Source organism: Garra rufa, chromosome 1, assembly GCF_049309525.1.
Source record: "Garra rufa chromosome 1, GarRuf1.0, whole genome shotgun sequence".
Taxonomy (NCBI): Eukaryota; Metazoa; Chordata; class Actinopteri; order Cypriniformes; family Cyprinidae; genus Garra; species Garra rufa.
In genome coordinates this window covers 15,581,112-15,599,272 of record NC_133361.1, presented here as the reverse complement: position 1 = coordinate 15,599,272, position 18,161 = coordinate 15,581,112, and the positions used below count along the sequence as shown (strand labels likewise).

At 41.2% G+C, this 18,161-nt stretch overlaps 2 protein-coding genes across 2 annotated transcripts in view; both read left to right on the top strand.

Moving 5' to 3' along the window:
• LOC141290255 (interferon-induced very large GTPase 1-like) overlaps positions 1–3,530 on the top strand; it is a 453,394-nt gene extending 449,864 nt beyond the window's left edge. The window contains exons 4-5 of the mRNA XM_073822473.1: positions 2,539–2,616; positions 3,480–3,530. Coding sequence (XP_073678574.1) covers positions 2,539–2,616; positions 3,480–3,530 — 129 coding nt within the window. The remainder of the gene's footprint in view (positions 1–2,538; positions 2,617–3,479) is intronic.
• Positions 3,531–4,271: 741 nt separating this feature from the next.
• Positions 4,272–8,462, top strand: LOC141290149 (interferon-induced very large GTPase 1-like). The gene has a single exon (XM_073822385.1). It carries the CDS (start codon positions 4,272–4,274, stop codon positions 8,460–8,462), a length of 4,191 nt encoding a protein of 1,396 aa, XP_073678486.1.
• The last annotated feature ends 9,699 nt before the right edge of the window (positions 8,463–18,161 follow it).

Genomic DNA, 18,161 nt, shown 5'->3' with positions numbered 1-18,161 from the left:
TTACGTTACACCTCTCAAGTTCAATTCATGCATTTTTATTCATTATACTGCTGAAAGGATCTTCCCGCCCTTATTCAAAATTCCAAATCCCTGACAGTATTTAAGAGACAACAGTAAACTCCTCTCTTCCATAAACATTCAACTGCATCCCAGCTTTAAGTTTTTCTTAATTCTTCCCTGCTAATCAGAACAATGTCTGAAACTTTGTATCACAAGCACTTCTTGTGTTTATCTGCCTCTTTATGATGATTTGCTTTGCATTCTTCACTTGTAAATTGCTTTGGATAAAAGCATCTTGTAAATGAACAAATGTAAAGCCAGTGTAAATGTACTTCACTCAATACAAATAATGTCAACGTCAATCAAAACAAAATAAATTAATTTGGTAAAAAAAAGTCAAACATTCTTTCACACTCTTGTATTTGTTACACATCCTATTTTTAAACCTAGAGGTAGGTTTAAGTAGCCTGACAAGCCAGACCCACATAAATGTAGGGTCTGGGCACTCTCCATAGACAGCGCTCAACCGGAGGGGCGGGATAAACGGTTGTCTTTCAAACTCCTTCTCCACGCAATAGGATAGCGCTACAACCAATCAGAGCAACGAAGTAGAAGACGTAGTCAGAGCCATACAGAGAGTATGTATGGCTCTGGACGTAGTCAACTCCAAATATACATCCTTCTTTTGTAAGAACGACCTCTTTTTTCTTGTGAAAAGCTTAAAGTCTTTCAGAGTGGCGGCCAAAGCCGATTCGAAAGAAAGTTGGTCGCTAGCAGCAGCCATCGCTCTCTGACGGAACCATAGACTGACGGAACTTATGGTCGCAGGTCAGTCGTCATCATGTTAAACCCGCCCACCGACTCGTGATTGGCCCGGTCGATTTTGGATTTTTGGAAATCTCAAGTGAACGGAGAGTTACTAGACTGCCCTTGGAAGCAAATGTAATTTGCTGCCGCTAGGGGCGCGTCTAGATTCTAGGCTAAGGTTTAAGAGGAGTATAACTAGAAACTGTGGGAAATAATCAAACAAAGGCTTTATGAACTGAAAAAGACAAAACAATAACAATTCCTTTTTAAAGAATAACTTTTTGGTGAGGACTTACAGAATCAAAACTGGAGGGAGGTTCATTTAAATAAAGATCCAAATAGAGCTTATGATGCTTTTTTGACCATATTAATTGAACAAAACACATTGTTTGTCTAGAAGGATTGTAAAGAAGTGAAAAAAGGATAAACTATGGATTACTAAGGGAATAGAGAAGGCATGTAAAAAGAAATAGGCATTATACAGGAAATGTTTAACAACAAGAACAAAACAACTGGAAAATAAATATAAGACATAAATAAAAATAAATTAAGCATTATAAGATTTAGGAAAAAAGGTCTATTCTAATAAGTTAATGGACAAGCATAAGAATATTATTCCAGCAACATGGATGTACTTAGTATAATTAAAAAGAATACTGGAAAAGTAGACCACCAAAATTATTTTGTTAATGATGATAAAATAAGTATAAATAAAATGAATGACATTGTCTCTGAGAATTTTGTGAATATTGGGTTTAAGTTAGCAAAAGAGATGTGTTGTGCTTTAGCAGGGAACTGGGGATAGAGTCAACATAATTCATATGTATTTTACATAAAATGTGGTTCTACAAAACGTACATTTACTTATGTTAATTCCAGACACTAAACCATACAATACTGATGTATTTACAGCATCTAAATGTGCAAATACTTACGTATGTTTTGCATTTTAACGTACAAAACTGACATTGATTAAACCTAAAAATGAATAAACAAAGACAAAAAAATTGCATACATCAAATTACAACAAAATAACATTCATGAAAAATCATAATTGAAAAAATTTATTTGACCAACCCTTCCACCTCACCTAGCCCCTCCTCTTTATCCCCAGCAATCCGGATCCTGGTGAGAAAGAGCGAGATAAGCAGTCAAAAAGAAGTTGAGAATATTGAATATCCTCTGATATGCTGAATGTTCAAATACATTACACTTACCCAAATACTTTACTGTAGCTTGGGCAAACTCACATTTAAACAGATTCACTGTAAAAAAAAAATTATCGCATCGTCTAAATAGATGGCACACCCCTCCAAAACAAAAACTATGCAATTCATTAACCTCTGAAAGGTTGCCGGCACGTGGCGTAGCCCAAAACTCATAACAGAGTACGAGTACAGCCCGGATGGTGTTATAAAAGTGGTAACTTCTTGGGCACATTTTGTTACCGTGACCTGCGCCAGTACCCTTTCAAGAGGTCCAACTTACAAATTTTGACACACCCACTTGGTCGATGCAGTCTTCCACACGAGGCAGGGGAAACACATCGGGTTCTGTTATCTTTATTTATCTTTCGGTAATCCGTACATAATCTGTACGTAGAGTCTGTTTGTTTGTTTGTTTTTTTTTACAAGCAAACAGGGCGATGCCCTACTAGAACATGAAGGTTGGGCTATTCTATTATCAAGCATATACTGGACCTCAATTTCTAATGCCTTCCGTTCTCAACAGGAACCCGATAAAAATGCTGCCTTATTGGCGGTGCATCACCCACGTCCACTTCATGATATATTAGATGTGTGCGTGAGGGTACATCTCTAAACAACATGGGAAAATCAGACACCAAACAAATTAATTCTGATCTATAATCATCGGGCAAATTACTTAAATTCTCCAAGTTTTCAAGAGTTTCTGAATTTTTCAGACATGGTAACAGCTCACAGTCCCCTGTGCCTTAACATCCTAACCATCACCAGGAGGTTCCTGAAATGCCGTGGGGGCCACTAAAATAGGACTTACCTTTATGTCAGCATTTACAAGAGAAATATGATTTAAGCAAATTCACATGACACAGCTGACTAGATTTTCCATACATTTGCATAAAGGAAGCCAGTGAAGTTAGTGGAGGAAGGGAGTGATATATGCAGATTTAGTAAAAAAAAAATATGTTCTTGTGTTTTTTTATCCTGGAAAAAAATAAACGCCTGCAAAATCTGTTAACATAATCCAGCAAATTCTTGAGTGTTCGCTGCAAGAGGTCCCCGCACCGTATGCCTAAAAACTAACTCACTTTCCTGTATGACTTCTGGGGCTACCAGCAGTAAACAAGGCAATCCGTCTTCCCAGTCCCTATTCAGTTCAAGACAGTAAGTGGACTGATGAAAACGTTCTAGCACGCCCTGACTTTGTGTTTGATATAGGCTGGATCAGAGATACCCAAACTAGGGCCCGCAAGCAAAAGTTGGCCTGTGGTGCCTTTTCATATGGCCCGCCATGCCATGTTCGAGACGAGGGAAAAATGCCATGACTCTCTAGGCATGTGCCGATAATTACTATATCGACTTATCACACGATCAACATTTTAGATTTAGATGTTTTATTTCAAGAAACGTTTTAGCTATTCCACTGCCTGTGTCATCTCATCTGCATTACCTGCATCTGTCCTTCTTCAGATCAAGAAGTGGTATAGTGGTGCCCCTGACGTGACTCTCTGTAATCGCTGATGATTTCAGTCAGGTTTTCTCTATATTAGTTTTGAACTTACTATTTGAGCGCATTTGTTTACTGGATCCTTGGACTGAAAAGTTTACAGGTGTTCACCCATTTAAGAATTAAAAACGATTGATAGTAAAAAAAAAAAAAAAAACAGCTTCTTGATATTTGTAAGGTATTGTTTTCATTATCATGTACTGATTTAAATCAGTAATCAGTAATAATTCAGGTACGGGAAATGGAGCGGGCACGGACGCATCTTTTCTGTGGGCCTACTTTATCAGAAGTCTCGGCCCAAGTCTGACCCAAGCTTGTCTTTTTTATTCTTTTCCCAAAACAGCTTATACTACTGTTTGGCAATTAAAATAGTTTAGTGGTGTCACACCATCCTTGATGTGAATGGGTTTTAACTGTCTGTCTAAAACAGCTCCCTACTTCAGTAGTAGCTCTCTTTGGCTCCTTAAAAATGTGAAGAATGCACTGTAAACAATTTAATGGACAATTCCTGTTTTTTATTTCGTTTTGAGCTAACAAAACAGAATAAGATCTTATTTCATGATGGCAACTTTGAGGCAATTACAATAGAGATGCATAACTACAAAATACAAATAACTACACATCTCATTTATGTAGACTGTAACAGCTGAACAAATCTGTATTTATTTATTTATTTTTCATCAGGGAAAATATTGACATTGGAGCAGCAGGAATCAGATCAGATTAACAGCTACAAAAGAATAAAAGACTTAAAAATGAATGATATATTCCACAAACTCCATGTTGAAGGAAAGCATCTCAATAAACTCAGAGTTGCAGATGTTCTTCAGATAACTGAACATTCATTACAATCCCATGAGTTTTATTCTGAAGAGGAGCTTATTCAGACTTTCATACAAAAACTACTGATGATCAACTACAGAGCCAGATACATTAAAATTAAAGAGACCAACAAACCGGATCACACGCACCAAACAGACAATGACATATCTGAAGAAGAGTGTGATATTTTTGAAGATGTTTTTGGAAACATATCTCCATCAGACACGGCTTCAATTCATTCTGACCCTGTTCACCCGATGGATGTTCAGATGGCTGTGTTTCATTGTGCTGATGGTTTCCTGAAGCAGCTGATGGTGACTAAACTGTCCGACTGTCAGTACGCTCTGCCTCTGCTTGTTCCTGATCCAGTCACACAACAGATTGAGTTTCCTCTCTGGACATTCAGACAAATCAACAAGAGCTGGAAGATGAGAAATACCAATGATGAAATTATCAGCCAAAACCAGCCAATCTACAAGGCAGAAACTCCATTGGTGTGTTTTTTCAAGTTTGGCTCTGTGTCTTCATCCAAGTCTCAGCTGATGAACAGTCTGATCAATGAGAAACACAACACGTTCTTCCACAGGAACTGCCCAGGCAGCAGCAGAACCAGAGTCCTGATGGATGGAGTGGTGGAGATCGCTTGGTTCTGCCCCTCTGGATCATATGATGATAAATTCACTGACTGTGTTGCGTTCTGTAATCTACACGGTGATGCAGGAGACCATGAGAAACAGCTGCAGATCCTCACTGAAATGGCCTCAGTCAATGTTGTTCTTCTACCACGACTGGACAGGAATGACAGACATGCAGCAAAGATACAAAAGCTGTACAAGAAAAAAAGGCCATTCATTTGTCTTTTTGATGAGAATGATTCTTCTGTAATTAAGACAAAGAAAGGGAAATTCACAATTGGTCTGAAATGCAGAAGTCAGTCAGATGTATCTGAAGAACTCAGAAAAGGTATAAACGATTGTCTCTCAGAATCATCTTCCACTTTCAGACTTGAAGATGTGTCCAAACACTCAGACATCAGAGTAGATGAGGAAGATGATGATGACTGCAGGAGAGGAAGAGAAGCAGCAAACCAGATGATTAGTTTGCTAAAGAAGAAAGAGCTGAGAGAAATCAAAGAATCATTTCTGCCTCATCAGGGAAAACTGTGGCATCAGTGGAGTCAGATGAACAAAGAACTGCATCGACCTCAAGGAGATGACTTTGAAATGGAAATAAGTACAAAAAAAACTCAAATGAATGAAATGCGTGAAAAGCAGCATGAATTTGACATCAGTGATTTCATCAAGTGCTTAATTGAACAAATGTGCTCATATGATGAAGTTGAGATGTTGTTTTTTCTCAAATGGCTCAGAATTTTCCTGGATGAACATACATCAGCTGATCTTTCTGCTCTACACTATAAGTATCATGAAAAGTGGTCGTCAGTATTAAAACTGAAAGAAAATCATGATAAGTCAGAACAACTTAAAACTGAACAAAGAGAACTTGAGACAGTATCTGAGGAACTTCAGGCTGCAACCCTTGGTTTGGAGCACATCATGAGGGAGATCAGTCAGATCTATGAATCATGTTCATCTGTGAAGAAGAACAAGAAAGACCTGCAGGTTCACTTCTCGTCTCTCCCGAGTCTTGCAGCAGAGATGATGATCTCTGGATTTCCACTGGAGCTGATGGATGGAGATGCAGCTCATGTTCCTCTGATCTGGATTTCTGCTGTTCTCGATCAACTCATCCAGAAACTGGGAGACCAGAGACTTTTTGTGCTGTCAGTTTTAGGGATTCAGAGCTCTGGGAAATCCACAATGCTGAATGCCATGTTTGGACTCCAGTTTGCCGTCAGTGCTGGCAGGTGCACCAGAGGAGCTTTCATGCAGCTGCTCAAAGTGTCAGATGAGATGAAAACACAGCTGAACTTTGACTATATTCTGGTTGTTGATACTGAGGGTCTTCGTGCTCTAGAACTGGCTGGAAGATCAACAAGACATCATGACAATGAATTTGCCACATTTGTTATTGGTCTTGCAAATCTGACGCTGATCAACATATTTGGAGAAAACACAGCTGAGATGCAGGACATTCTTCAGATTGTTGTTCAGGCCTTCATGAGGATGAAGAAGGTCAGACTAAATCCCAGCTGTGTGTTTGTGCATCAGAACGTTTCAGATGTCGCAGCTAGAGAAAAAACCATGGAGGCAAGGAGACAACTGCTGGAGAAATTAGATGAGATGACAAAACTTGCTGCCAAAGAGGAAGGCTGTTATGCAGAATGTTTCAGAGATGTTATTAAATTTGATGTTCAGAATGATGTGAAGTATTTTGCTCAGCTCTGGGAGGGGAACCCACCAATGGCACCACCAAACCCAAACTACTGTGACAATATACAAGACCTGAAGAAATTTATTAAGTCTCATGCCTCAAAATCACATGGAATGCTACTGAAAGACTTCAAAATTCATATTAAAGATCTCTGGGAGGCTTTACTGAATGAACGATTTGTCTTCAGCTTCAGAAATTCTCTGGAAATTTCAGTCTACAGGAAACTGGAGACCGAATACAGCAAGTGGTCCTGGAGTCTTAACAATGCCATGCTGAAAATTGAGAATAAACTACACAACAAAATAAAAAATGAAGCAATTCATGAAGTCGAGGAAATTGATCTTCAAAGAGAACTGAAGACAACTAGTGAAGAAGTGGAAAAATCAATGTCAGAATTCTTTGAGAAAGACACATACGCAGAAATCCTGATTCAGTGGAAAACATCCTTTGAAACAAAAATCAAAGAGCTTGAGAAAAACATTGTGAGAAAAACAAAGAAAAAAATGAATGATATTCTTCATCACCTTAAGAAAAATAATGATCAGATGACACATCATGAAAACACTGTCTTTGAAAAGTGTAAAGAACTTGCCCTAAAGCTCAAAGACAAAGCAAAAAATAAAAAAACACTGAAAAAAGAGTTTGATTTGTTTTGGGAAAAAAACAAGAAAGAAATAATCAGTGATAAGAAAAGAGAACAGTACTATAGTATTTTTCAGAAATACTGTAATGGAGACCCATCAGCTACCATATTCGGAGCAATCATCTGTCAGAAACTAAAAGAGCCCATTGAGCTGAGTGTCTACAAGAAGACTGCCAGAGATGTTGCAGATGAAATGAGATCAAACTGTGAATCACTGAATGGAAACCGATCAAATCTGGAGAAACACATCCTGAAGACACTGGCAGAAGAGGAAGATTTTGACAAATACATGAGCTACATTAATAATCCCAGAGATCACTTCAAGATTTTCATTAAAGTTGAAGTCAGTCGGTACATCACTAATAAGTTCAGTGTCAGTGTTTTACCCAAGATGAAGGAGAACATTAAACTCCTGCAGCAGAAGATCACGAAAGCAGCTCATGAATCTACTGAACATGTTCAATTCAACAGAGGAGATGCTGGTTTGTGGTTGAAGAGTTTCACACAGCAGCTCTCAGATGAGCTGATCTTCTCTGAAAAAGACCTCAGTGGAGTTAAACATGATGATGTTGATGATTTCAACCTCCTAGAAGATGCAATAAGACAAGAACTTCCTGCTATAATATCAAACATAAGCATTAGCTTCAACAAAGAGACTTTCCCAGGAAAACTAAATTATGAATTCAGGCCAGATAAGCTTCTGATTGATCACTTCTGTCAGTGCTGTTGGGTTCAGTGTCCGTTCTGTGCAGCTATATGCACCAACACCATAAAAAATCATGATGAAGATCACAGTGTTCCTTTCCATCGTAATATAGGATTAAATGGATGGCATTACAGAAGAACAACCAACTTATCTATTAGTATCTGCACATCAGCTGTAGCAAGTGATCGATCATTTTATCCCGATGACTCAGATGATTCAGTCCTCTGGAGAGAATACAGAAGAGCAGGAGGGGATTATGCAGACTGGAGCATCACCCCTGATCTCTCTGAACTGCCCTACTGGAAGTGGTTTGTGTGCAGATTCCAGAAAGATCTGGAAACATACTACAATAAAACATTTGAGGGGAGTGGAAAGATACCAGATGAATGGAGAAAATACTCAAAACAGCAAGCTATTGAGTGTTTGGATCAATACACTTAACAAATGAGTTTTCTTTTAGCATTTGATTCACGGTTTGAAAATAATTTATGTTCCTCAATACAGTGAATTAGTCAAATCTTGATTATATAAGTAATTATAAGAAAATAATCTGATATGATAGTTTTTAATTTACAGTATGTGTACTTTCGGTTTAGTTTTCTGTTAGTTCTGTTAGACTTTGAGTTGTAATTTTTCTTTAGTAATTTCATACTTTTTTAGTTTTGTATTGTATTCCTGTTACAAGTTAATTGTTGAAATAGTATAACTGATATATTCTCAACTTTGTTTATTTTTTTTCAGCACTCTGTGATGTTATTGCTATCTAATGACATCTAATGACAATTTCTGACAGGCTGCTTGTGAAGGTTTCTGAAGGTATAACTCAAATTAATTAGCAAAATTTGTGAACTATATATTCTATTTTTGTCACATAATGCCCAAGGATGAAGATATCGAGATAAAAATAGAACTAAGTTTATTCAAATTACCCAAAGTTTATTAAAGGGGTCCTATTATGCTCTTTTACAAAGTCTTTATTTTGTTTTGGGGGTGTACTTGAACATGCTGACATGCTTAGTTGTTCGAAAAACGCATAATTTTTCACATAATTTACATTATTACAATAGCTTTCTCCCCAGGCTGGCACGAACGGCTCGATTAGTTCCAGGTTCCACCTTTTGAAAAACCAAAAGTATTGTGATTGTTCAGAAGTCCTAAGTGGCTAACAGCGTACCGCCCTGCCGCGCCTCTTCCCGAAGCAGCAAACTAGATTAAAATGATTCTTACGTTTTAAATATGGATATTTTTCTTACAAAAACACATCGGATCGCTAAAGGAGGCTTTTACCGACTGCCCCGGAGCCATGTGAGGCACTTTTTTATTATGGATCGACTTGTTTTGGAGTGATGGAGAGAAACTCTCGTCTATAACATTCAGTTCTAAAGCTTGCGAGAGCTAGGATTATTTTAATGTACAGTAACTCAGATTGCATTCGTCTGAAAGAAGGAAGTCATATACACCTAGGATGCATGAAGGGTGAGTAAAAAAAACGCTACAGTATTGTTGATCCTATCATTAGCCTGCGAGATCGCAGATACATGATATTATCAATATTGTGCTAATGTATTTAATTATTTACATGCCCGAAACCATAAGGCTAGTGAAGCTATCTACACTGTATGATGAATAAATGTCTTACCACACACTGCAGGTCTACGACACGACTCCGACGCATCAACAGATGATCACTAGTCAGTGTTCGTGTTTACACCAGCCACAACTGTGTTTGAACCCTCTATATCGTACGGCAATGGCGCGGCTCCAGCATGGATTCCGGAGCAGTTCGCGGACTCTTTAGTTAAAGCTGAGGCGACCTGCTGCTCGCTGAAGCATCCCAGAAGCGGCTGTAATGCATCGCTAAAGTTAGGCGAATCCCCCACCAGCTAATGATTTGAATTTCCGTAGGCGGGATACATGCAGAAAACAAACGCTGTAGTCCAAACGAGCAGTTCGTTGTAGTTCTTGAAAAGGGATTTTTAAACACTGAATATCTCCCTTTGGAGTGGACTTTGAGATTTGTAACTTTGAAAATGTTTTTTATGCCCAAACATACACCACACACTGGCTAAAGTTCAAAAAGTGGAAAAGCATAATAGCACCCCTTTAACTGACTCAAACGTTTAGTATTGATTATGGAGGACAAACCCATAATCATATGTCAACTGCATACACAAGTAACTGAAAAGAAAACTCTTTCTGTCCTGTAATAAAGTGATTTGCAAGCTTCATTTATCCATGGTGTGCTTCTAAGTTTCTTTCTGTTGTTGAGCACAAAAGAAATTGGCAACAAAACAGTTAATGGTATACACTGATGTCCATCATAAGAAAAAAATATATAGGAAAAAGAAAATACTATGGAAATTATCAATTGGTTTGGAGCAAATGTGTGAATAAATTATGGTAGACAGATGTGTGTGAATTCCAGAATGATCTGGACAAATACTATAATAATACATTTGTGGGGAGTGGTGAGATCCCAGATGAATGGAGAAATTATTCAAAAATAAATGCTGAATAATGTTGAGTGTTTGAGAGTATTAACATTTTACTTATTTTTGATTGTCTTTAAATTTTCTCTTTAAAATTCAGATTTATTTTTAATGTAAAGCAATTTGGATCAACTACAGTTGTGCTAATTTGTATTATTATTACGTAACTAAAGAAATTATATAAGATTCTTTAATTTACAGTTGGAAAAAATTTACTCATGTTCTTTACCATAATGACTATATTTGCATGTGCACTTATAAAAGGATTTAATCATAGTAACATGTTTACATGACACCTCTTCACTCCTATTTCAATGCATGTTTCATTATTCAAATTATTTACAATTGTGGTTGTTTTTAACTCCATTATCCACACTCTCCAACGCACAGCACAGCACAGCACAAATGATGAAATCACATACAGTAAGTGTGTGTCTAGCCAATGTTTTAATGTACTTACATCAAATGCAAAACACATTTCTATGGATTTTCTTTTGGTTTTTCTAAAAGTTGTTTTGACCATCAATTACAGCATTATTCATGTCATGTAACATTGTCAGCATGAACTCAGTTTCTTCAGCACCCCCCAAAATGCTGCCTTCTTTATGCTTTCAAGTACATGATGTGGTTTTTGACAATGTCATCCATGACTCACAAGCATGCACACTTTGCGCAGGTGAAAAAGACATGGATTTTAAGTATAATTTTAATACATTAAATACTTAGTAGTATAAAAATATATTGAATTGCATTTAATATATTTCTAAAAAGAAGTACTTTTGTTTTAAGTATATGCTAAGTTATACTTCTAAGAAATATGCAAAACACAAGCTTACTTTTAATGTATTTCTAAAAAGTATACTAGAAACACTTCAATAATAAATACATGCTTGCTTACACTTTTAAGTAATATACTAAACACAAGCATACTTTTAATATATTCCTAAAAAGTATAGTAGAAACACTTTGTTAATAGACATCTATTAGATGTCTTGAAGATGTTTATGAATTAGAATGCATCTAAAACTGGCATCTTATAGATGCTCATATTCAATGCCCTGTTTTTCTAGGCATCAAGCATCTTGTGTCAGTATACTAAAAGTAAAAATGTTTATTAAGCACATAATAATGTAATGTATTTGTAGTATCTTAGCATAAAATAATTGTATTTCAAATACATTTTAGCATGTTTATTTTTCACTTAACATGACAACTTGCACAATAATTCCTGGTATATACTGAAATATATTTAAAATACATTTATTTCATGTTAAAAATACAACAAAATACATTTACATATTATGTACTTACAGTTTTTCTCAATTGCTAAAACACTATAACCAGTCTTTTGAACTAAAATTTCAAAACTATAACGCCATTTTTGAAAAAGCACACCCATTTCCTTAAACTATAAACACTATTCCCTGCTTTGACACATGAGTTATATTTGGTGAACTGTTACTTCAAAACTCTACACACAAATCCCTACTTCCCTTCCGGAGGGAACTCTACGCTGCGTCCTGGTTAGGACACTTTGGGAACTGCCCTCAGCGTGACCGGTTCTGAAGCTCTTATAAAACAACGACAATGAACTTGACATTGACCGGCGCCAGCCCATGACGTCATTAACAAGGCGCCTACTAGTATAAAGGGGCGCTTGTGAATACATCAACCATCTTTTTGTTCTTCAGCCGTACCTTGTTCTAAGCTCGAGTAGAATGATGATTCCTAGAGTATACAGTTCAGCAAGTGTGCAGAATCCGTGTCAGAGAAATCTGACACCAGATGACATGCACAGCCTGTTTGTTATGTGTTTGGGTGTGAGCACGCGCGCTCTGTTCTTGAGAGTGCAGAGCGCGTTCATCGTGAGAGTTTCTCTCTAAGGAAACTCCGCTCTCGTTTGTCCCCTTTTCCGAGGGAATCGGGACATTTATCTGCCCTACGCGGCTCGGGTCCCATTGCAGCCGAGGCTGCACGGAGAACGAGCCCGCGGTGGTTACAGATGAAGCGCGCACACGAGTTGAGAGATGTGTAATCTCTCACGCTCGTCAGCCGCAGACGAGGGCGAGCTGCGGGCGAAGGATGTATTATTCTCTGACATCCTTTGATACAGCAGCAAGTGCTCTACTGGTTTTAGCCAGGTAAGCAGGATGTGGCTGTTATGGGCGAAAAGTGATTTTCTGAGCTCTCACAGCCTGCCTGCCCCGCGTATGATGAGCTGTTGTCTGTTATGAGCCGCGCTGCGGTCTGCTTTGATCTGCGGTGAAAGCACGTGCAGGGGGAGGTTGCTCATAGCAATTTATATGAGCAATTTCACCCTGACCATAACAGACCAGTCCCCATATACATCCCATTCCCTCCTGATCTATATATTAGGATCGGGAGGGCATGGGATAAACCATATTCAGCAGCACTCATCTATATCAGCATGTTAGTTATGCTGGTGCAGAGTGAGTGCGTGAGTATGGCAGGCCGTCGATGCCATAACCTGAGGATACGTTTGCTGTCTCTCGGCGTGGGTGGCGTCGACGCTGAGGGCATACGCGGCAGCGGGTCAGGCTGGTGCTGCCTGCACGCAGTGGCAGTGTTGCAGGCGTACCGGGCTGATCTGCTGGAGGATGAAGACCCGTGGAGATGGCTGAGCTGTTTCACACCACAGGCTTGTAGGTGAATTTTGGCAGACATCGGGGAGAAAGATGAGTGCTTTCTCCTCGATGCGCCAGTCTCGCCTTCCGAATTATTCGGTACATCCGTTGTTAAGATGTTCGACTAACTCAGGGAGGCGGAGGCGTGCTCAGCGGCTAATAGATCCTTTGGGGTCTGTTATTTCTCACCGGTCCTCATCTCCACCCGAACGCAGGGGGAGCCTGGCCCCTCCTGGCCTGCGGGCTGGAGGCAGGGCCAGGCGGTTTGTGTGGCCACTCGAGACCCTCCTCCTGGGAGGGGTAGGTCTCAGAGGAGACGTGACGTGCGTTATGGGAGATGGGATCGTAGGGAAACGATCCTCTCCCTTCTCCCTCACATCGTGCGTCCGCCCGCACCTTTTTTCCCCTTAAGACTCTGGGGCTGGGCTGATGATAGATTGATAAATTCAATCCGTTGGCCCGGTACATGAACTGACATATAGGTGGTTGTGTATATGTATATGTACGTATTCTTTGTCTACCAGCTCCGCTTGGGTGAGACTTTAGTATTTGAGCTACTGAGCTCCTAAGGTCCCTGAGTGTCGAGTGTAGCCAGGTCTTCCCTCGTTTGTGAGTTAGTGTACCAAGACCTCCACTCGTAAATAACTCCTGTAGGGGTTAGGCGTTGTCAGGCTTCCTCTCATTCTGAGAGTTATCCTTTGAAGCCTCCGCTGCTTTTGAGCTCGGCTTAGGCACTATTCATACCTGCATATGCATGTCTACACACCTACTGGGTGTGGCAGTCTACCCCGTCCCGTGGTAAGAGTCCCTCTAGACTCCGCTCGTCTGAGTGTGAAGACCGGGAGGTTTGGGTAGGTTCCCCACCCTCTTTTAAGAAGATAGGAGCAACCCACGGTTGAGCGCATGGGCTGCCTCTCTTTGTGAGTCAGTGCACTGAAGGCCCCGCTCCCCAGGGCCCTGTCTAATAGGGAAAGAAAGAAGTTTCTTTAGTGAGAGAGGAAAGTTTAGAAAACCCCCCCCCCCCCCCTAAGTGTGAGGATTTTTTCAGGCCTCCTCTCTCTGAGAGTTGCGCTGACGAGATGCCCCTCTATGGAGGTTCTTGTCTAGGCTGATTTCTCACAGTTCTATCAGATTTGGGCAGTTCTGGTAGCTGGTAGGCTCTCGTGAGCCTCGCTCTACACCGAAGCGTACAGTGTTAGGTCCTCCTTGGCGGAAGCCCTGGTCTGGACCTCCAGGTTTCACCTTTGAACCCTGTATAGGCGCTTACAGCTCTGTCCAGATAGCATTTAGGGGGTTGAGTGTAGTAGGTCTCCCCTCATTATTAATGAGCTTTGTTGGTTAGCACCTCCACTCCTAGACTTTCCTGCCACGGTGAGCGTTGTCAGGGTGCTGCAGGCTTCCTCTCGATTGAGAGTCCTTCTGTAGGAGCCTCCGCTCTTCGCTGCTGCTGATCAGACCTCCTTTCGCCTAGTGGCGTCATGATGTAGGTCGGGCGACTGGTCTTCCCTATGGTTTAGACTTAGAATGGTTAGATGTGTTCTCCTGCATGAGAACCGTCCAGCTGCAGCCCTCGCTCCCCTCAGTGCTCCGCTTACAAGTACATACTTGTGGTATTTAGCTGGTAGGCCTGCTTAGGCCTCGCTAACTGCTGTGCTCTGTGCTTTGAGCCCTCTGCCAAAGCTGAGTATTGTTAAGGCTCTCTCTTTCCAGACTTGAAGCCTCCACTCTACAGATTCCTGTGATGTGGGTTCATGTACTTGTAGCGTTGAGTGTAGCCAGGTCTCCCCTCAGTGGGTTTTTCGTAAGACCTCCACTCTCGAGCATCTCTCGCTAGGGACTATTAGAATACCGCTCACCAAGACCGAGTGTTGTCAGGCTTTTTTCTCTCTGTGAGATTCGTTTCAAAGCCTCCACTCTACAGGGCCCTGCTCTGAGCATTTGGGCCCTGCTGTGAGTCCCGGTATTCTCTGAGCGTTGAGTGTAGCTAGGTCTCCCCTCACTAAAAATATTTGGGTGAGATCTCCACTCCATAGAGCTAGGAGATTGAGCGTTGCTAGGCTTCCCCTCATCCGAGGGTCTCTGTGAAGCCTCCGTTCCCCTGAAGCTCCGCTCCGGGTACTTTCAGACGTGAGTGTAGCTAGATCTCCCCTCACTGTATATTTGGTGTGAGATCTCCACTCTGTAGAGCTGGGAGGTTGAGCGTTGTCAGGTGTTCCTCTCATTCTGAGAGTCTCTATGAAGGCCTCCGTTCCCCAGAAGCTCAGTTTTTAGTACCTCCAAGCGTGAGTGTAGCCAGGTCTCTCCTCACTTAGAGCGTTGAGGCCTCCACTCGTAAAGAGCTGGCGGATTGAGCGTGTTGGGGCTTCCCCTCTGGTGAGGCCCCCGTTCTCCAGAAGCTCCGCTTCCAGTCTTTCCCTCCAGGCGTGAGTGTAGTCAGGTCTCCCCTCACGAAGGGTTATTGAGATCTCCACTCCTAAGAGCTAGTGGATTGAACGTTGTCAGGTTTCCTCTCTTTTTAGAGAGTCTTCTGTGAAGCCTCCGTTCCCCAGAAGCTCCGCCTCCAGCAAGCGTGAGTGTAGCCAGGTCTCCCCTCACTGAAGGGTTATCTGAGACCTCCACTCCTAAGAGCTAGTGGATTGAACGTTGTCAGGTTTCCTCTCTTTTTAGAGAGTCTTCTGTGAAGCCTCCATTCTCCAGAAGCTCCGCTTCCAGTACCTCTAGGCGTGAGTGTAGCTATGTCTCCCCTCACTGAAGGGTTATTTGAGACCTCCACTCCTAAGAGCTAGTGGATTGTACGTTGTCAGGTTTCCTCTCTTTTTAGAGAGTCTTCTGTGAAGCCTCCGTTCTCCAGAAGCTCCGCCTCTGTACTTACAAGCATGAGTGTAGTCAGGTCTCCCCTCATACTAGGGTTTATGTTTGAGACCTCCACTCTTACAGAGCTCCGAAGCTCCAGGCTTTGCTGTCGCCTGTGATAATTATATGGTGTTTCCCTCGCTATGCTCTGGGCACCTCCTCAAACCCACAGTAAGTGGTGAGTACTCACGCGAAGCTTTTGAGCACTCCTTAAAACCCACGTGAAGTGGTAAGTGCACACGCAAGTCCTTGGGCACTTTCTAAAATCCACATGAGTGGTAAAGATTCCCCCCTAAGGTTGGGTTCTTTTGTAAAATCCTGTATGGTATGGGTTACGCATTATCCTCCGTTCCCATTCTAGAGTTGGTTCTAAAAACCCCTGGGTTTTTCCAACTCCACTACAGACAGCACTACTTATAGGATCGAGTGTCGCTAGGCTTCCTCTCATCTAGAGAGTCTTCTTGCAGAAGCCTCCACTCTCCTGAGAACTCCACTTAAGTGGTTCTATTGCTTAGGCTCCTGGAGCCTCATGGATCACCTCCAGTGTTGAGTGTAGTTAGGTCTCCGACCTCCACTCCCAGAGTTCCCCGCAAGCACAGAGTGTTGCTAGGCTTTCTCTCGATTAGAGAGTCTCTTTAGAGCCTCCGCTCCTCAGAACCCCCGTCTAGTGTGAAGGCTTAAGGGTAAGCTTCACTACTAGCGGTGAGTGTAGGTAGGCCTACTCTCGCTTAGAAGTATCAGGCCTCCACTCCTAGGAGTTCCGTGCTTGGGTGGCCGAGCCAGCTGTGACGTCGGCCCGAGCGATTCTCGCCGGTAGTGGGGAGTGATGTTCGTTCTTGACTCCTCAATCAGTCAGTTGTTCACTTACTCCTCAGCATGGCGGCGTGGGTATATCGTTCCCAAAGTGTCCTAACCAGGACGCAGCGTAGAGTTCCCTCCGGAAGGGAACGTCTCAGGTTACGTAGGTAACCCTAGTTCCCTGAGGACAGGGAACGAGACGCTGCGTCTCGTAGCCATGCTTCGGGCCCCACTTACGTCTCCATCAGACAAAAAGATGGTTGATGTATTCACAAGCGCCCCTTTATACTAGTAGGCGCCTTGTTAATGACGTCATGGGCTGGCGCCGGTCAATGTCAAGTTCATTGTCGTTGTTTTATAAGAGCTTCAGAACCGGTCACGCTGAGGGCAGTTCCCAAAGTGTCCTAACCAGGACGCAGCGTCTCGTTCCCTGTCCTCAGGGAACTAGGGTTACCTACGTAACCTGAGACGATTTCTCAGTGCTTACACCATGAGGTCATTTAGAAAGCACAAGCATTCAATATTGTTCACTCAAGTCTGCGAAGTTTGAGCTCAATTAGCACACAATTACCCAACTGGAAACACTAGGAGTCAAAATTTAGCACACACCAATCAGAACCTTCGATGGAGATAAAAGGATAAAAGTTTTTCTCAGTCACTTTGGTGCATTTCTCAGATCAGAAATGAAATATACATTTGTCTGCAGTTTCCTACATTATCAGTTGCTATTGTCATGTTGCTCAAAATGTATTATATACTGTAGTTCTCTGTGCAATAGTCTTACCCCTCAAAACATCAAGTCATTAGCTCATCGTATAAATCATTACCTAAATGCAAAATTTTTGATCTAGTTGTCCTAAACTGTCAATCATATATTCTACACATTTCTATTAGACTTTTGTAAATTTGCCATGAATTATTCAAGTGAATCTTGACTTTCACTAATGAAGATACAGTTTTTCTCAAATGCTAAAACACAAAAGCCAATCCTCTAAACCAAATGACCAGTTTTCTAAACACATTTACTAAATCTAGCCATCATTTTCCAATATCATAAATACATTTCACATGAAGACACAATTCACAAAACACAATCCTCCGTTCTCATAAATCTAAACACATTTTTCCTTGCTAAAACACAAGTTGCAAAAGAACTCTGCTCATATTCTCAAATGAAAGCTCATGTGATGCAAAATGCTTGCCACAGTCAGCAATATTTGAACACAATGAACAAACCTGGCGTCATTCATTACACACAACGACTCAAAATTGAAAACACTTGTTGCTAATGCTGTGACCACATGTATAAAAGCAAGTTCAGAGTGCACAGTTTGCTGAAGATTCCAAACAAACAC

Excerpts from the sequence above, each read along its gene's own strand:
- LOC141290149 (XM_073822385.1), top strand. The coding sequence starts at position 4,272 with ATGAATGATATATTCCACAAACTCCATGTTGAAGGAAAGCATCTCAAT.